At 42.0% G+C, this 21,102-nt stretch overlaps 1 protein-coding gene across 2 annotated transcripts in view; it reads right to left on the reverse strand.

Annotated features, from left to right (window-relative positions):
- Positions 1-21,102, reverse strand: part of RNF144B (ring finger protein 144B) — a 90,440-nt gene that overhangs the window by 14,400 nt on the left and 54,938 nt on the right. For both annotated transcript variants that reach the window (XM_090136873.1, XM_031610231.2), the window contains exons 3-4: positions 13,045-13,149; positions 5,533-5,593 (exon numbers count right to left, since the gene is read on the reverse strand). In XM_090136873.1, coding sequence (XP_089992999.1) covers positions 5,533-5,593; positions 13,045-13,149 — 166 coding nt within the window. The remainder of the gene's footprint in view (positions 1-5,532; positions 5,594-13,044; positions 13,150-21,102) is intronic.

The raw sequence follows: 21,102 nt of genomic DNA on the forward strand, positions 1-21,102 counted from the left end.
ATAGCTCACATCAGCATCCCAGCCACTGCAACTTCCCTTTAAAACAATCTTCGTTCCCCAGAACTTTACTCTTTTTTCACACTTAAGAGCCTACACTGAACCACAGAACCCACTCTCCATGACAAACTGAAAGGATAGAAATTTCTAAACTTTCCACCTTAAGGCTCATTTTCAGCCCTGGGTTATTTTTATGTCCATTCTGTGAATGTGTCAAATGTTTGGAACTGAGAATCATATTCAGAAAGCAGACTGTTTATGAAGGAAAGGCCTTTCTTTGTCTAACAATCTTGGGGTTTCCAGAGGCAATAGGCAGGAGGGGTATGAAGAAACAAACAGGAGAGTTTGGTGATGTTTCATAGTGGCATTCCCATCTTTTCTACATGGTTAAGCACTGCTAACGTTCTTTTGTTGGCCAAAGAGCTTGACTGTAGGTGGGCAATGTCTATATGGATGAAAAGCTTATTAATCACCAGAAGACTGATGAGAAAAAAATACAGATCAAGAGGAGAAACACTTGCCCACTAATTTAATAGAATCATAGAACCATCAAGTTCAGAAAACATCTCCAAGACCATCTAGTCCAACCATCCACCTACCACTAATACTTCCCCACTAAACCATGCTTCTTAGTACAATGTCTAAATGTTTCTTGAACACCTCCAGAGATGGTGACTCAAACCACGTCATTCCAATGCCTGATCCAATGCTTTTGGAGAAGAAATTTTCATAATATCCAACCTGAATCTTTCCTGATGTAACTTGAGGTCATTCCTTCTAGTTCTATTGCTAGTTATGCTAGAGAAAAAGCTGACTATCACCTCGCCACAATCTCCCTTCAGGTAGTTGAAGAGAGCAATAAAGTCTCCCCTGAGCCTCCTCTTGTCCGGACTAAACAATCCCAATTCCCTCAGCCACTTCAGATCCCTCACCAGCTTCGTTGCCCTTCTCTGGACACGTTCCAGGACCTCGACGTCTTTCTTGTTATGAGGGATCCAAAACTGAACACAGTACTCAAGGTGTGGCCTCATCAGGGCTGAGTACAGGGGGATGCTTACCTCCTTGCTCCTGCTGGCAACGCTGTTCATTACACAAGCCAGGATGCTGTTGGCCTTCTTGTTGGCACACTACTGGCTCATATTCAGCCACGCACTGACCAACACCGCCAGGTTCATTTCTTCCAGCCACTCAGTCTTTCAGCCACTCTGCCCTGAAGGGCAGCCTGGGGTTGTTGTGGCCAAAGTGCAGGACCCATCATTTGGTCTTGTTGAACTTCATTCCATTGGCTTCAGCCCAGCAATCCAGCCTGTTCAGATCCCTGTGAAGGGCATTCTTACCCCCAGGCAGATCGACACTTCCTTCCAACTTGGTGTCATCTGCACCACTTACTGAGGGTGCACTCAATTTCCTTGTCCAGCTCATTGCTAAAGACATCAAACTGAAAGGCACCAATACCAACCCCTGGGGAGCACCATTCATGACTGGTCACCAGCTGAATTTGACTCCATTCACCATCACTCTCTGGGCCTGGCCCTCCAGTTGTTTTTTACCCAGCAAAGAGGTTACTTGTTCAAGCCATGGGCTACCAGCTTCCCATTATACAGTTGGAGACAGTGTCAAAGGCTTTGCTGAGGTCTAGGCAGGCTATGTCCTTCATCCACCATACAGGTTGCTCAATCATAGAAGGAGATCAGGTTGACCAGGAAGGACCTGCCTTTCATGCTGGCTGGGCCTGATCTCCTGCTTGTTCTGCACGTGCTGTGTAATCTTACTCATGATGACCTGTTCCATAACCTTCCCTGGCACTGAGGTCAGGCTGACAGGCCTGCAGTTCCCTGGATCCTCCTTACATCCCTTCTTGTACATGGGAGTCACATTGGCAAGCCTCCAATCCTCTGGGACCTCTCCAGATGATGGAAAGTCCCCTTGCAATCACCTACGCCAGTTTTCTCAGCATCCCCAGGTGGATCCCTTCTGGCCCAAGGACTTGTGGCAGTCCATGTGGAATAGTAGTTTTCTGATAGATTCCATCTGAATCATGGTGCAACGTCTGATGCACAGACTCAGAGGTGAAAGTCTTTCTTGTACTCCCACATCACAGGGGCTTCATTCTGCTCCCTATCCCAACTTCCAGGTCAGGGGGTAGAGTTACCCAAGGATAACTGGGCTGACTTTTAAAGACAGATGTAAAGAAGGTATTGAGAACCCCAGCCTTTTCTTTATCCTCTGTGGTCATGTTCCCCACTGCATCCTGGAAAGGATGGAGATTCTCCTTAGCCCACCTCTTACTTAATGTATTTGGAAAAAAGGTTTCTGTTCTCTTTTATTACAGTGGGCAGGTTGAATTCAAGCTGTGTTTTTCCCTTCTAATTTTCTCCCTGCATATCCTAACAACTTCTTTGTACTCTCTGCCCATCCCTTTTTCCACAGGAGGTAGACTCTTTTTTTTTCTCCTGGAGCCTCAGAAAAATTTCTCTGTTCATCCACGCTGATCTTCTTCCCCACCAGCTCATCTTATGGCACAGGGGCACAGCCTTCTCCTGCGCCTCTAAGACTTTCCTTCGTGAGGAGAGAACAACCTTCCTGAAGCCCTTTTCTCTTCATGACTGAATCCCAAGGAACCCCCCTACTGAGTATTTTGAAGTATGCCCTCCAGAAGTCCAAGGTAGCAGTTTTACTGACCCCTCTCCTGACTTCACCAAGAATTTGGTTATTTCTAACACTTCTAGTAAAGCAAACAGGGTGCTGAAGCAAGATGGAGCACAGAAAGCCCTTATCACAAGAGAAGCTGAGAGCAGAAGTTGAGAGTAGAAGAGACTACATACAGGAACTTGAAGGGTTTGAACAGAGGGTTTTGTTAATCAGAATAAAATTAATGAAGGACGGTGTAGTACCTGTCTATTCTAAGAATCAGAAATTGGCCTATTGTACTTTCAAGAGCAACATCTGGAGAACATATTGCTTTAGATTTCTTTCCCTTACCACAGTGACTTCTCAGAACGAAAGAAAAAAAAAAGAGAGAGAAAAAAAAAAAAATGCTAGCTAACTCAAACTAGCTGTTTCCAGTGCCTGGTCTGAAGAAAAACTGAAAACTAAGAAGAAAAGGGAGCTCAAAATATTTCACATGTAAATTTTCTCTTTATTTAAGAAACCCTAAAAGGCTGATTAGAGCAATGCTACTACTACACCATCTTGCAGATCTTCGAAATGTTCTACGCCATTAAGCAATTCCAATGATTTAATGGACCTCTGAAGATACACTTGGCTTGGTTTCTGGCTGACATCAGCTCTGGCCATCTGGCTGCATCCTGACTGAAGTTCATGATAGCCTATGGCTGAACACAAATACCAAGGGACTACTTTTGCTGTCAGTTCAAGGAGCCACCGAGTTTGCCTTAGGCCTGGTGTCAGAATGGGTCACAAAGGTACGTAGTGGTTGTGGCTGTTAGGAGACCGTGAGAGAGATTAGGGCTAGACAGCAGCGACCCAGCTTTTGCATATCATGAGATTTGAAAATGGCTAGGTTGTACAAGCGTTGATGAAAACACAAGCCACAGATCAGATCTCATTTGTCAGGAGTCCCAGAGTCAGAAATCAGTGCCAGTAGTGCCATCAGCAATGCTTACTGCTAGATTCAGAAAAAGATAATCAGGCTAGCATTGTTGAGCTGGGGTCAAGTCTGAGAAGACAGCTTCAGGCAAGCAGAAGCAAATCAGCTAGGCTCAACTGATGACTCTAGAAAGGCCAGTCCTAGGGGCAGTGCTAAACCTGGGAAGTATAAAAGGACCTTGCTGGGGTGGCATTAATGCTCGTGGCCAGGTTACAGTTTAAGTTATCAGTAAGCTGGCTTCATTGCTAAGAACACACAAGGCCAAAAGGCTCAGTTTAAACCTGCTGATGAGTTTTACTCATCATAGAGGAGAAAGGACAGATCTTAGAAATATCATGAAGAGAGGAAGTAGAGGTGTAGAGGAGATTTGTAAGACTTGGGCAAGAAAGAAAAGGGAAGGAGGATTTAAAAAATAGGCAAGTTTCAGGTTTCTATGAGTGGGAGGCAATGAAAAAAAAAAAAGAAACAAAAACAAGATGTCACAGGGAATTGGACAAAAGATCATGAGTTCAGCTTTGTCTGGTTGTAGAGGAAGAGATACCAGGAAATCCTTAGTTTCAGTCTTCAGTCTCTTAACACAAAAGATTTTATATAAAACAGACAAATGAATTTCAAGAATGCCTCTCTTTCTTTAATATGATAATGTAGCAAGCTCTGAATTCTACTGTTCAGGTCTGTAGGCAAGTCAGTGCTTTGCTTATGAACAGGTGGAACTTCCTAAGGAATTAAGAGTAAAAAAGAAGGTAGAATTTGAGATAGAATTCAAAAATGAAAGCTGCTCTTGGGATTTTTTTAAAAATATTCATCCTAAGTATATGCAAACCACAGCTACAATCTGCACCTGCCCATGAACTCTGGGACACATTTGGGTGTACTCGTTTTGCTGGTTTTGTGCTTCGTGTTCATCTCACTGAACTTCAGGCAAGATGAGATTCAGTAAAAAACATACATTCTTCTATTTGACCATCTTTTAAAGTGCATTAAGGTACGTTAATGTAAAACTCTGCAATTTCATAGATATTCCCAATTCATCAGCATCTAAGCATGCATATATAGGACGATAAAAATACAGTCTTTAGAGGAAAGGCAAGCAGAGTCAGGGCAGACCAGACCCACACACTATTCTGCAAGCTACACTGGTGTGAGTACTTAGAAAAATACTGCAACTTCCAACTGGGGCTTTCCAATTGGAGTCAGTCTTTAAAATCAGTGTGGGACTTCACCTTTCTGACTGGCAAGCATCTTTTTCAGCCTTGGCTAGGACTTGCCTCCTGAATCAGAATGCTGACTGCTAGCATACCTCTGACCTTCAATTTCAAACTGTGTTATTAATATGCCGTTTCTCAGTATTGAGGGGACCAATGATCCATCAGGAAAAATTTAAAAATACTAGAGGAACACGCACAAGGCTTCTCCATGAGAAAAAACTCTCTTCTAGGGGTGTTTGCAGATGTTCCTAACAGACAACAGGGTCCATCTCTCATAGTTTTGAAGATCCCCAAACTGGAAGATCCCTACTAAAGGATCATGTGTGCTCTGCACCAGAGCATCAGTCTCTGGCACCCTGTCTAACTCTACTAGCACTTTTCTCCCTGTACAACCACTGCCTCAAGGACCCAGGCTGAACATATTGCAGGAAGGGTGACAGTGTTTCAGGTACACAATCTGTGAGTGCTGCCCACAAGTTTGAGTAAAAGGATTATATTTCAGTAAGGTGCCACTGTTGATTTTGTTTTATCAAAATCATTTCAAATTGGACTTTATGATTGCAGTTAAACAATTTCAAAATATTGATATTTTCTCCACCTCTTCCTTAATTTATCCAGTGGGCTTTGTCTTAAGGCAGAGTGCTTTACAGTTTGTTATATTGCTGCTTCCACTGACATTTTAAAAACCAAGGTAACAGAAACCGAAAAGTTTCATACCACGTTCAAATTTCAGCCTCTTGAATAGCTGAAACTGGTCAACTGGTACCAAATAGGCAATCTGAAATGACAAACAAAGAAAAAGCATTAGAAACAATTAGAGACTTGAGAAAAATAAACACCCTGTTCTACTTCTTTGCACTCCTGAGCCAGCTCTCAAATTCAACTTCTTTTCGTTCTTGCTTTTTACCACCACACTCATCCGTACCTGGATTTCCTTCTCCAAAGCATAAAGGAGTTCTTGATCTCTCCTACTTCACCCACATAGCCCAGTACTTCACTCATGTCCTTTTAACCATGCACAGGAAAGCCTTCTTTGTGGATGGATTCTGTATTTACTATTAAGTTTTATTTCGTGTTTGTTTAATGTATCTGAAGGTGACAATTAGCCAGCCTTGGAAATCAAAAACTGTTATTCATGGACAAGAACACGGGCCAAATGAATGGCTGCTCATGCATGTCTCCCAGTCGTTGTGGCAGGGGTCAGACCAGACTCAGAAACAGTCTGAGCCCTACCCAGGAGTCCATTCAAACACCCCCTCCCCTGCCCTGCCTCCAACACTGCATTGAACAGATAAGAAGCTTGAGAAGAAGCAAACTGCTCACACAGCAGGTGACAAAGTGCTGAAAGAATGTGAGCACATCAAGACATCTCCTCCTCCAGATGAAGAAATTAACCAATTATTCATTGCTACATGACAGGTTTTACAATAATCTTTTTTTTAAAGCTAAGTTAAAGTTACAATAGAAACCTATGTAGAAAATGAGAGGCTAGGACTCTCTTCTCCTGAAAAGAACTTGATGTGAGACTTATCAGAATGGCAGGAGTTGAAATAAGTTTTCTTGTTTTTCTATACTTTGTAAGCGACAGATAAAATTCTCTTGCATCAGAATACTGACAGTTCTCAATAGGAACGGCAGCTCTCACCTGAAATAAGAACAACCATGGTAAAAAGGAAAACTTGGAAGGCTCACTACCACTAAAGGCTCCAGTTGGACCCTTGCCGAGTGTCCCAAAAGACTGCTCAGTGTGGTACAATAACAAGAGGTGCTATTACTACAAAGACAAAAGAGCAAAGGAGAATGAAAGCACTGGAATTGAGTTCCGTTTACACGGGGGCAGGCTGTTCCTTGTACCTTGGGCAGTGCTATAAGCAAGAGCCAAGGCAGAACAAGTTCCCTGCCTTTGAACACTGGTTATCACAGTGGTAAACAGAATTCCCTGCGTGTATTCTCAGGCTTTCAAAGGATATGCAAGGAGGCAATAAAGAGAACTTTAAAGATCTTACTTCCTTTCACACCCGTATGAATCAAGCCTTGATAATGCCACAAGAGGAGAGTTCATCAGGACAAGTGCTTCTCCTTTTTCCACGCTAGCAAACTCACAGCAAGGAAAGATCCTGAACCAGCAGCACCAAGAGCCACTTGCAAAGGGCTGCCCTGCCCATCTCTGGTGAAGTTCCACTCACAGAGACAGCATTTAATTCTGCTAAGAGTGCAAAACAGATCTAAGGTGGGCTGTGGATTGCAGGGAGATCATCCGGAGGTTCAATCTCATTGCTAGAAATTATGCTCACTCCTTTCTTTATCAGCTACCATACTCAATAGTTTAATCGTGAAATATTATTTTCTCCATCAAGGAGCTCATTTAATGATACATACAAAATGACTCATTTACCCCTCTTGGATTGATATAAGTAAATAACTTACTTACAACAATTTTAATTTTGACCCTGAAAAAGACAGGTCAACATTTTCTCACCTTCCTTCTCATTTTACCATTTCAATCACTTCTTGCAAAATGCAAACCAATTTTCAAATTAAAAATAAAACCAATATTTTAAACTGACACTCGATGGCATTTTTGCTCAGCTGTGTATGGAATACAACTGTAAAGATAGTAAATCATTCTAAGATTTGGGTCACCATCCCCTTTCTGTATCTGTTTGCAGAGTGCTGACAACTCTCTGCAAGACTAGCACTGGTGTAGACCAGGTATTCATACAGATGGAGGGACAAGAAACAGAAATTGTACTAACTTCAAAGGTACTATTCTCCTCACTGAACTCATGAGGCAAGAGGAAAACCCACCTGCCTGCTGCAGGTTTTTATCAACGATTAATTAACAATATTAATCCAATTAGATTACATATAGATGGGTCACTGGCATCAGCCCTATGAGCTGCAAAACAGTACAGGCATCAGAAACAGCAAAGCACAATCCACTAGATATTATCCCAGTGAGTACTACATTGAAGCTTCAATGCACCCAAGACCTGATTCATAGTACTGATTCACAGCTTACACTGGTGATTGCATTTGTACCAAGTAAAACCATTTCAAATTGTGATAAATTACCCTTTCTTTAGATTAGGGATATTAACTGTTCCAATTAAATCAACTGAGTGAATTCCCAAGAGAGACAGGAGTGTTCTAGATGGAAGAAGTGTGCACAGTTGAAGAGGACTGCATCAGCATCCTTCTACCTCCTACTTCTGGGAACAAATCCAAAGCAGTTTCATTTATTGTACTTTTTAGAGTGCAAAAGGACAAATATCTTGTCCAACAAGGTTGCTTTTAAACTTTCTTTTTTTCATGTAACCAGCTATTTGAAAGAGTCTGGTGCCAAAACCATTGCCTTCCCACCATCAACACCCATTTATTTCTACTTTAAAACAAGCTATACTACAAGCAGTTGCTACCTTAATGTAACAGGCCAAGATACGATCTAAGATTAGACTTGATTTCAAGCACTCCCATGGAACAGTTCCTTCTATTTGAATGCACTATTTGTCAGAACAAAAAACTGGCAGGGAACATACCAGTTTCAGCTAGATTTTGTTATTATAAACACAAAACAAATCAGGAGGTTCAGAAAACATATTTTTTAAGTACTTAAAGGTACAATTTTCTAGTTCAAATGACTTAAGATTTTAAGAATAAAAAAACCTGAACTGTTTTCTTCTGAGATCCAGAGACACAATGCTCTCGTTCACCAAAAGCTGAGCCTTAACTCCCAGCATCTCATATTCTGCAAATGAGTAGTTTACTCCCTAACCACAGATGAAGTATTTATGGGTTTTACAAAGTCACATTCCGGTTCTTCAGACTTGCTCATTTCTTCATGACAAGTATGGGGAGAAATTGTATTGTACATTTAAAAATGTTACCCAGAGTTTTTGTCCTCACCTGCCAAAAGCATCACAAGAAGCACGTGTGTCAGAATCAAGTCCAGAGCAGTCAAAAGGCTCAAATAATTTAGTACTGAACAACAGAAATGGAAGAATTTTGCTCAGAAGACAAAACATACTTAATTCACAGTGAAGGTATTTAAGTAGGTAGACAGAAAACACTAAAGAAACATTACACACCTTGAATAAAGACCTTGACAGAAAGTAGTAAATAATCTTCCATAACTACTACATATTATAAGTTGCATATAAGCTTTATTACAAATTGTTCAGCTTCTTTAGTGAAGAGGACTCAGCCCATCAATATCAATGGAAAGGCTTTTCTTCACTTAAAATTATGCCTAAGTTCACCTTATCTCCCTTATGGAGGATAGGGCAAAAGGCATTTGAAAAACAAACAAGACAACTGTGTTGACTGACATAATTAGACACAGTTTAGCCCAAAGTATGGAACCAATTTAACAACATGTCTGTTAAAAGGATAATCTATTTTGTCCTAACACTGTAGCAGCACCTGCTAGTACAGGCAACAGCTACAACAATCTCAGAGGAAGCTGTAACGCCTACTTCCATACAATAACATTTACCAAAAGAGAAACTCTGAAATGCACAAATGTAAGTGGCTTGAAAGCATATGCTACTGGACAGGTGAGAAAGTGGTTGCCAGGGTAGTGTCTTTTCTCATGGCATTGTCCTGCTGAGGAACTTTACCTGCCAGAGACCAAACATCCAGACCGTCTGGAGACAAGGAGGCTGATACCTTCATGCCTGAAGTTTCAGAGTGTGATTTTATTCTGCACTTCTGTGCCAAACAATAGCCACACTTAACATCTTTAACGTCTTTATCAATGATATTGATGACGAAATTGAGTGCACCCTCAGCAAGTGTGCTGACGACACCAAGCTGAGTGGTGCTGTCAACACGGTAGAAGGACGGGATGCCATTCAGAGGGACCCCGAGAGGCTAGAAAGGTGGGCCCGGGTGAACCTGATGAGGTTCATCATGGCAAAGTGCAGAGTTTTGCACTTGGGCCGGAGGAATCCCAGGCATCCAGGAAGGAGAAGTCCTTGAGAGCAGCCCTGTGGAGAAGAACCTGGGGGTCTTGATAAATGAAAAACTTAATATGAGCCAGCAATGTGCCCTTGCGGCTCGGAAGAGGGGTGGCCAGCAGGGACAGGGAGGTGATTGTTCCCCTCTACTCTTGTGAGGCCCCATATGGAACACTGAATCCAAGTGTGGAACCCCCAGTACAAAAAAGACAAGGAACTGTTGGAGAGGGTCCAGAGGAGGGCCACAAAGATGATCAGGGGACTGGAGCACCTCCCGTACAAAGACAGGCTGAGGGAGCTGGGCTTGTTCAGCCTGGAGAAAAGAAGGCTGCGGGGTGACCTCATGGCAGCCTTTCAGTACCTAAAGGGAGCCTACAAACAGGAGGGGAATCAACTCTTTGAAAGGGTAGATAACTGCAGGATGAGGGGAAATGGTTTTAAGTTGAGGGAGGGGAGATTTAGGTTGGACGTCAGGGGGAAATATTCTTTACAGAGAGTGGTGAGGTGCTGGAACAGCTGCCCAGAGAGGTTGTGGATGCCCCATCCCTGGAAGTGTTCAAGGTCAGGTTGGATGGACCCTGGGCAGCCTGGTCTAGCATTAAATGAGGAGGTTGGTGGCCCTGCATGTGGCAGGGGGGTTGGAGATTCATGATCCTTGAGGTCCCTTCCAACCCTGGCCATTCTGTGATTAAAGATATTCTGCACCATCTGAATGAGGATTTTTTAAAGTAACAGCTTTTAAAGACCACATTTTCACATGGAACAGCCTTTACAGAAAAGAACACAGAACGCTCATACATAATTTGCAGTCTGATCATACAGATTATTCATAATCTATTATTTCAATTGTTCTCGCTTTATTGGTTTCTAAGGCCTCATTTATTAAAGTATTTTGTAAAATATGTAGGTCACTCCAAAAGTAATGCCTTTTATTTATTGCCATGGAAACTCCAACAGCTACAAAGAGCGCAATAACAGTATTTGATAGAGCAAATTCTCAGCTACAAAACACTCTTCTTCAACACAGTCACCACTGTTAGCTATGCATTTTCACCAGTGATGAACAAGATCACTACCGCCTCACTGTGCTTGCATCCACAGTTCAGTCTCCAGAACCATACAGCAAGCATCAATAAACGTCAGTAGGTGCTGCTCTTTCCACATGAGGGAAAAGACACATCTTTGCTTCGGATGCACTTCTATGTCAGATACCATTTTGCCAGACTGCCCCTCTGCAGTTATCTGACATAAGACAACAAAATGCATCAGAGTATTTGTGGGAAGGTTCAACGTCTATTGCCATACCACCAACATTCACCTCTGATGTCATGGGCCAACATAATAAAACAGGAAGCATTATTTTTGCAGCAGTCCTCATACATAAGCAGTTTGCTTTAACCAGACTGGGAACTTGTTTGCTTTTCAAGCAGAGGGTTTGTGTTTCAAGACCATTGGCAAGAGGGAGCGTTAGAATATTAATTCATCCACCAAACACTAACACATGTCTTAGGTAGTTTGGTCATTCTACCTTAGTCCCAAAAAGCACTCAAGGGTTAAGCTAATGGTCCATTAATACATACCCTGGAGTGCTCTTCTGCTTATTAATGGGAAATAAACTCTTATCATTCCTATAGCATCATAGCCCTAGTTAATCAGCGCAGAATTCTTCTTAGCATTTGTTCATTATCTTTAAAAGCAGCATTTTCAATAAACGTTGGTTGCCTTCACTCTGCTGCTACCAGTGGGAAAAACATTGCTATGCCCTTTCTGCATTTATAGAAAAAAGGAGAATAAAAAAAAAAAAAAAAAGGACTGGAAACAGCTGATTCCTTTCCACAATAGCTGGGTTTGGCCAAAGGAAAATCTCATCCCATAGTTAATGGAATTGAGTTTGCTACTTAATATCACATTCCCATCAGAAAATAACCATGTCTCAAATATTTGTGAGAAACAGCTTAGCTACTACAATCTGATCTTGCAGTTTTTACTGCATGGCACAAAGATTTTTGAAAGAAAAGACCACAGGTCAAATTTATCAATGAACTGTGATGTCACTGATTGCATCTGAGCAGAATTATACATTTCCAGCACAGTTATGCCACCTGTACAAACAGAGCTTGAAGGAATGCAGAAGATAATAAATTGCCTTTCTTTAATTCCGAGATGGAGGCCTGATTCTCCTTGATTTTGTTCCTGTGCACAACTGCAGAGAGAATGCACCAAACAAGCCAAAAGCCTTTAGTCTTTCTTTTCTGCTTGTATTCCTCTGCCCAGCAGGGGTTTACCTGGCTCACAGAGTAAGCAAGAATAGCTGCAGGGCAGCATCAGATTTACCCACAGTTTTATACTTCTTTCTAGATGAGCAGAATAGCTGGCATGTGTGGTTCCAGACACACAGTCAGCAACTCCTCCCCATGTTACAGGTTTGGCACTAAGCCCAACTCAGAAACTTCACACAAGCTCTAAGTCAGCCAGAAGGCTGTTTGAATGCTACTGGGAGGCCATTAGGAAGCCTTCTAGGGGCCATTTACAGCCCCTTGAATCCCTTTGCCCCAAGGAGTGCAAGGTCTAAAGCTACATTTTCCCTCCACTTTTCTGCCTCCAACTTCCAAACTGAACATTCATGTCACTCAGGGGATTGTGCACATGCCAGATGTGCAAACAGCTGTGCCCAAACCTCATTTAGCTTCTGAGCTCTCAATTCCTACCATCTCTGCCCTGGGAAACAAGAGACTTTTCTCTTAAGAACTAAGAGAAAAGTCTCCACCCAGTGCTGTGCAGATACCTTTCTTTCACTGCAGTTTTACCATCTCACGTATTTATATTGGGCCACAAATTGGTTGCTGCAGCTCAATATAAACACAGAAGAAAATGTTCTGGCTTTGTGTATAATCAGTTTGTGTTCTTGCTCTTGGGTTTAAAGAGGTGCTGGAATTGTAGTGTCTGTAGTGGTATCAAATCTAATTTAACTGACAGCACTAATGGAGGCTCAGCAATTCTAGGATACAGGGTATTCTGGTTAAGTCACCTGCGCAGGTAATTCAGAGGTTGTCTGGATGCCAATTAAGCCTTTCCTCAAGGCACAGACGGAAAAAGGAGCAAAACCCTTGAAAAACATCTGTTTGTTTCTAGCAGTTCTTGTCAGTCAGGCTTCTTGCCAAAAGCTCATTAAAGGTAATTAAAGGGAGGAAAAAGTACATGACCATATTTATTATGTAGATGAAGAAAAGAACTTTGGGGTTTTTATGCTTAAAAATGGAGAAAGAAGTACCTCGGCTTCTTGTAGGGTCCCATGGTTCACACAGAGCATGTCTGGACAAGTGATAGGAGAACCACAACCTTCTTGAATGGCCAGCTGCATGTACTGTTTCAGGCACTAGAAATAATGAAAAAAAAAGAACTTAGAGCCCATATGTTGGTAGCATAGCAATGCTAGAACTTCCACACAACTACCACTTTCACTGCCTTAATTGGCTGTCCTGAAGCTCCAGCACACAGAAAACATCAATTATTGTAAGTGTGAATGCTACAAGTCATTACGTTGGAAAGAATGCAACACAGAACAATTAATTACGTGTGACTTCATCTGCTGAGCATTGCGTTTATCCACATCAGCAAGTCAGACCCTTCAGCACTAACTCCTACACTCTGCTCAACCGAGTTTGGTAGATTATGCGGGGGGATCCTTCATACTAATTAAACAGGCTTCACTCTTTTGTCTTTCCTCCCGCATTCCTAATTCAGACTCTCAGTCAGCAGTCTCCATTGTAGAGACCTCATTTATAAGAAAGAGGCTACTGTTTTCAGCTCCATAAAAGGGGCAGGCTTAGAAGGTTACAGGAGGTTATAATCTGCCCGACAAGATGTGCAGTTATCAGTTCTCTTCTCCCTCTCAATGCTCCACTGAGATCAGGTAACTTCCATGATTTACTATCATTTATCATCAGCCTCTGGTCTGTTCAGAAGGAGTTCCAAGTTTGTTTTCAGCACAGACACCTTCTTAGGAATGTTTCAAACTGTTCGATGACACAAAAATGGCAGACTTCTCCACTCCAACATCTGCTTCTCCACCTTTTATTTGGCATGCCAGTTTCAAATACATGTAATTTGGACCTTAGGGCTCCACCACTCTTTTGTCTATTCAATGCATATTAGACCACCTTCAGTGAAGTCATGAAACAAAATGGGGGCAATGGACTGACACACAGTGCTCTAATTTTATCTCCAAAGTACACAGGCAAGTAAGTGAACTCGCTTCTAAATAAAACAGAACAACCACCATCAAGGAGCATGCAGTAAATTGCAAATCACTGCTAACAAAATTACAAAATGTGGATTTCTGGCATATTTTGGCATGGTTTATTGTAAATGAAAACCAACTTCTTTTATGAGTGCAGGTCTAAGGAAGCTTTGTTCTCTACAGATCTATTACATGCTCACATGGTAATCCTGTCCTCCTCATCAGTCCTGCTGGCTTCTTCCCTCCGTTGCTTTGCTCCTTTTCTCCCTCCCTTCTCCTGTCCACTGAGGCCAGCTGCAGCACTGGATGCCTCTGACCTAATGGGTCATTCGGGCTTCTAATCTGGGCTTTCCTGATTAAATACCTGACCATTTTTAAGAAATACATGGAAATGTAAGGTTCTTAAGATCTGCCAACCTTAGGAACAGGGCTCTTTAGATACCTGCGCTGTTCATGTCTCACTCTCTCTCCTCATAGGAGACTTGATTAACTTCTGCATCAAGACCTATGGCAACATTTGGGGAAGGGGAAAAGTTCCCCTCCTGTCAAAGCATTTAGTCTGCCTTAGTTCCTTAGCAAGCACGAGAGAACAGCCTTTTACTTTCACTGAGATCCTGCCTTTTGTCTCCTCTGTGGTGCTGCCTGATATTGAGTAATTTGTTTTGACAGCATGGTGCAGTGGATTTGTATTTTGGGGGCAGCTCAGGTCAGCCGGGTACAGAGCGGGGACAAAGGCTGAGAAGTTCCTGCAGGCCTAACAGCAGCCCAGAGCCCTGTTCTTAATTTAGACTTCCAGGACAAAAGCTCAGCGCACTGACATTTAACCTCTCCTGCCAAAATGGGCAGGAAGTGCTTTAGGAACTTCCAACAACAGCATGGGGTTTGAATTCAGCTTCTGTGTCCTCTATCTGAGCCACTAGGGACACCAAGGCAGGAAAACAGAGGTTTCTGGGGACTGTTAATGCATGGGGATTCTCCTTCCCTCACTTACCACCTACCTCACCTGTAGGTGAGGATAATAAGTGAAGCCTTCTTGCAATACTTTTAGAGGGTGCTGTGCTAAAAGAGGGTGATTTGGATAGATTTCATAACAGACCTGTGCAGTGCCACGGAACTTCAAATGCTTCACCCAAAACTTCCATCTTAAATAGTTTTAGCTATTCTATCTTTTGCCTCCATTTTCTGAGCCTGGAGAACGTATTCTGGAAGCAATTCAAAAAAGTGATGGAAGGACTTATAGGAAGGTTTTAACATTTAGCATTGAAGGATTATGCTTTTACCTAAATCTATATGTGAAGATTTGAACTTCCTGCCCCCTCTTTCATAACTTAGCAGAAAAAAACAAAAACAAAAACAAAGATCAGCAGTGGAAAATAACTGCAATTTTAAAATACCTCTCCACATTAACAGCAAGACTGTTTTTTAGAGAGATTTTACTTTATTTACAGTCCATCTACTAATTTAGCTACTTAGATGAAAAATGGCAAACAAAGCATCTGAATTGCCATACCAACTGTATATGTGATGAGAAGAGGATTCACAGTTTGTACAATGAACCGGGATTCATTTTCTCAGCAGTGTGTTCTCCTACACTATGAAGAATTCATTACATAGATGCAAGACGATAAGATTATTTTTTCATGCTTTTTGTCTAAAAAACTGTACATATTACATATGCTATTTAATCGCTCTACAAATGCAGGTAGGATGAAGGTACTTTGTGATACAAGAGTTCCTTGAAAGGATCTTCATCTTGACATCCAAGAAATCACATCAAGGACTCAGAATCACAAAATCACAGAATGGCCAGGGTTAGAAAGGACCTCAAGAATCATGAATCTCCAACCCCCCTGCCACATGCAGGGCCACCAACCTCCACATTTAATGCTAGACCAGGCTGCCCAGGGCCCTATCCAACCTGGCCTTGAACACCTCCAGGGACGGGGCATCCACAACCTCTCTGGGCAGCTGTTCCACCACCTCACTACTCTCTCTGTAAAGAACTTCCCCCTGGCGTCCAACCTAAACCTCCCTTCCCTCAACTTAAAACCATTTCCCCCTGTCCTGCTGTTATCTACCCTTTCCAAGAGGCCTTAACACCCTTGGGCTTACACCCTCACCAACTTACCACTGCGTAGTGATGTACAAGCATAGAGAGCAGCCAGTGGTTGAGAATCTGTGGCTTTTGGTGAGAATTTTTGACATGGAGAGCTATGCTCTTTGTGGCCCAACCAAGTCACTTCCAGCAGCCTTCCCACTAGCAAGTGAGGTTTCCACAAACGCCTCACATAGTCAAGGCAGAATGCTCAAGGCAACAGGATTAAAAACCCACTGAGGTCTCTTGCAGAACAGGCTTACAGCCTGCTGCCTACAGATGAAATCTGAGATCTGGCTCCATTGCATTTTCTCCATCAAATAAATGGTAGACAGCAATCAAAGGAATTTTAACTCCTGTACTTGCAACTGTACTCTGATCGGTTTAAGCTCATCTTCACTAAGATTTTGCTCACCAAGCACCTTTGTGTTCTGGGACACGTTATAAAGTCTGGATGCAAACAAGGAAGAACGACTGATTCAAACGTTACACCACTCCACTAGTAAAAATTGGTACACCCAAACAGAAGGTTTTGTGCTGACCTAACTTCACCAATCAAGTTTTGCTCCTGCTGGATTACTGTCAACTTTAGTGGAAATTGTTCTAGAAATCTTTTTTTTTTTTTTTTCCTGCCTAATACTCATAATACGTAATGTTATCTCTTTCAAATAATTTGCTCTTTAAGCATTTTGAGGAAAAAATTGTTTTTCACATTAAGATGTTACTGCTTTTCAGGCTATCACCTTCTGTCATTTAATAAAATAAGGTCAGTGTCTATTTACTTCAAAAAAGTGATTCTCATGAGATATATATCTAGAAGGTTAAGGCCTGTAAAGTACTTAGACCAAATTATAGTACGTGCAACATGGATGCATTTATTTTTATAACAGTTCTACATTTTAACTCAAGAACGAGTTGAAAGTATAATTTCAGTACTATATTTCTAGGTAATGATGTGCCAAAGGCATTATATCCTTCTCAATGCAAAATGTTATGTTTCTATTCAAAGTCATTTTCTGATATTATCTCTATCAGAGACAAAAGACAGATTTCAGTCATTCCTACATACTACTTTTTCAAGTACCCTGACATGTTCTATTACCTTGCTCTTCTCCCATCTGCACACAGCAATCCAGCTGCCTAAATGCAGCATCATTGGTTTGGATGTTAAAGGATAAAAGGAAACTGTGTATGTGATATGGCAAAATTGAACAGGTAGCATTATGAAAGTTGGAGGGATGGCCAAGAAGAAGAAAAACTGAATAAGAGAATCACATTAAGTTGAAAGGGATCTTTAAAAGTCATCTAGTCCAACTCCCCTGCAATGAACAGGGACATCCACAGCCAGATTAGGTTGCCCAGAGCTTGGTCCAGCCTGACCTTGAATGTGTCCAATCCACCATATCTCTGGGCAACCTGTAAGGGTGGCGAGGCACTGGAACTGTAAAAAACTTCTTCCCTATATCAAATCTAAATCTTCCTCCTCTAGTTTCAAATTATTTCCCCTTGTCTTATCACCACAGACCCTGCTTAAGAATCTATCCCCTTCTTTCTTATACTCGCCCTTTAGATACTGAAAGGCTGCTCTCAGGTCTTCCCAGAGCCTTCTCTTCTCCAGGCTGAACACCCCCAGCTCTCACAGCCTGTTCTCACAGGGAAGTGTTCCATCCCTTGGATCATTTTCACGACCCTCCTCTGGATGCGTTCCAACAGGTCTGTGTATCTCCTGTAGTGAGTATTCCACATCCAGACACAGTATTCCAGGGTGAGGCCTCAGCAGCGCACAGCAGAGGGGCAGGATCACCTCCCTCGACCTGCTGCTCACGCATCTTTGGATGCAGCCCAGGATACAGTTGGCTTTCTGGGCTGCGAGAGCACATTGCTGGCTCATGTCCAGCCTGCCATCCACCAGAACCTCCAAGTCCTTTTCAGCAGAGCTGTGTTCAATCACTTCATCCCCTGGCTTGTACTGATAGTGTGGGCTGCGGTGACCCAGGTGCAAGACCTTGCACTTGGTATTGTTAAACCTCACGAGGTTCTCTTCAGCCTACTGCTTGAGCTTGTCTAGGTGTCTCTGGATGGCATCCCATCCCTCGAGCGTGCAGACTACATCCCACTGCTTGCTGTCATCAGCAAAACTTGCTGAGAGTGCACTCAATCCCCCTGCTGATGTCACTGATGAAGATATTAAAGAGCACTGGTCCCAGGACAGACCCCTGAGGGACACCAGTCATCACTAATCTCCATCTGGACATTTAGCCATTGACCGCTGCTGTCTGGGTATGATCTTGCAACCAGCTCCTCCTCCATTGAACAGTCCACTGGCCTATTTCCCTGTCAAGTGCTACAGATAATGCTGCTGATCACCATGCAGCAGTTGATATTGAATAAGTAAGGGTATTTTTCATTAATTAAACATCACAATAACAGTGGAAATGAGGGGAGAGTGGAAGCAGGTCTACAGTGTTTCATAACCACTCCTAGAGTTATGTTAAACTTTAACATGAAAAAAAATTATTTAAAATACTCTGTAAAAAGGAGAAAGTCTTTCCTACTAATGTATAACTGAAAGACAATTTCAATTTCAGAAAATTTAAGAAAACTTCAGGTTCCAACCCACAAGACTGATCTAAAATGTTAAATCTCTTTCCTAGATTTAAGTCCCCAAAACAATAATGAGTTTTGGTCTTTCTTCACACTCAAAATTGGAAGGGTGAAATAAAAAGACTACATATGGAAAGAGGACATAACTTTTTGATTGGAGTTCCAGAGGCCGTGAGTATCTTTGTCTTATGATAACAGCCACATCAGTTCTATGTAGTCTTCATGCACTTTCCAAGTGCATAAGGAATTGAACTAGACATAGCTCTCATTTCTTTCTTATTTATATATGTTACCTGTTTTTCAGTGCATACACATGATGGTGTTGTAGTCACGTAGCTTATATGTATTATTGACTTGTCAGAACTCTAACAAATTAACAGTACATTCATAATTGTCATGACGTGTACCTCTGCACATTCAATCTGCAAGACTGAACCACCCACTTCCAGTATGTAGAGATCAAACTCCTGGAATCTGTCAAGCACTTCTAAACAGGTCTTAAAGCCAGGTGAATTTATCCTGTTGTCATTTAGCTTGGATTCATCTGCACTTTGCTTGGAAAAAAACAAAAAACAAAACCAAAGAAGCAGGGCTTTTCCTATCAAAAAGAGATTGTTAAAAGTACAATAACAGTAAACCAAGAAAACAAGTAATTTTATTGCTCAATCTGTATTTTAGCTAAGGACCAGATGCAGCAATAAATGAAGTTATCTTTAAATTGATATAATTAAATGGATAAATCAGGTCACAAAAAAGCTTTATTGAGAAAGATGCTTGAAGGAAAGTGAAAAAAAAAATCCCTTTCAGCCCCTAATGGCATATTATCTTGTAGCTTAGTGGAAGCAGTGGAAAAATATGATTTGACAAGCATCTTATTTTGTCATAACTAAGTGAAAACATCAGTAAGGAAAGATGACAGTGGACCAGCAGATAATTGTCTCCTGCTGCTCCTCAAACCTGGTTTTCCAGGGGCTCTTCCAAGTCTGTCTGAGGGATCTGCTGTAGTCCACTGCCAATGGTGCTGGATTCTGCTCAGATACACAGTCCAAAACAAATTTACAGACAGCCTTCCACAAAGTGGAAATCAGGATAGCTACCTGGTAATCTTCGACACAAACCAGCACCACAAAACAAAAAATGACCAAAGAACAGGACTAGAAAAACTCACCACTGTAAGCCTCAACCAGCTGTGAACACCATTTGCAAACAAATCTGTGTCAAACCAAACACTCTCTTACCAACAGCTACAAAACAGATGTGACCATGAGGCTTATGTCACAGACTGGCTCAGATACTCCACTATTCTAAGGCACTGACAGCTTACTTCACATCTGTTTCTCCATTTGTTAAACAGAGATAACAAACTTCACTGACACAGTGCTGTGATTAAATATTGTGGTTCTCTCTTCCTCATCTGTCCTCTCCAGTCTCCTCTTGGCCACTGTTCCTGCTGACTTCAGAAACACGATGCCCACTTTTCTGAATGGTAGCATCCACCAAAAGGCAGTGGGTACACCTGTGCCCTTTTGATACTCTATCCAGAAATACATGCAAGAAGTTCTTAAACCATCTAAATTATGATCCAAATGCTAAGTGTTCAGTGCCAATATTAGCAGGCGTGGGAATTTTCTCTTTTATAACTTAAAGCTATTCTGAAACATTTCAAATGTCAAGCTGGGAAAAAAAAAATCTGAAATGTCAAAATTTGGCAGCTCTTACCTGTGGGTGGAAACAGAAAACAATCTGAGGTGAGTTTTATATAAAGTAAGTGGGGCATTGCATCACAAGGGCTATTTAGGAACAGGAGAACACAGTGTTCTAGTGCAGCCATGAGCACATGCAGATGTCTCCTAGGATGAGGAAAAGAAGTGAAAGAAGAGGGGATCAAGTTGTCCCCTCTTGAAAGTTAGCACAGAGAAAGATAAGAAACATTAAAACCCAGTGTTTGCTAGATTAAGGTGATTCACAGTTTCCATTACTCATAAATTTTACTAAGTAATCCTTCACTGGAGTATTTGTGTATAATGCATAATTTAGCAGACATCCCATGCTCTTTGTCATCTGCTTCTCCCTTGACTTTGGTTGAATCAATCTCCTCTGCTCCAAAGCTTTTCTTCCTGTGCTTTTGGCTGTTCATGCTGATCTTTCACATCAGTTTGTCTACAGCTCACCAGTTTCCCCCTGGAAAAGCAGTCTAAGGCTTGCAGCAGTAAGGACAAAAGGTCAGTATCAGGCCACCTGAAGAAGAAGGCAGGGCAGCACACAGCTGCCCTACAAGGCACAAGAAAAGTGTGTCCTGCTGTTGAAGTACAATGGTGAAAATTCTCTTTCTGGAAGGGTTTTATTTCCCTTCCCCCCCTTGAAAATGTAGCTGGCAGCAGCATGCCAGC

Source organism: Phasianus colchicus, chromosome 3 (genome assembly GCF_987193195.1).
Source record: "Phasianus colchicus chromosome 3, bPhaCol1.hap1.1, whole genome shotgun sequence".
NCBI classification, from domain to species: Eukaryota; Metazoa; Chordata; class Aves; order Galliformes; family Phasianidae; genus Phasianus; species Phasianus colchicus.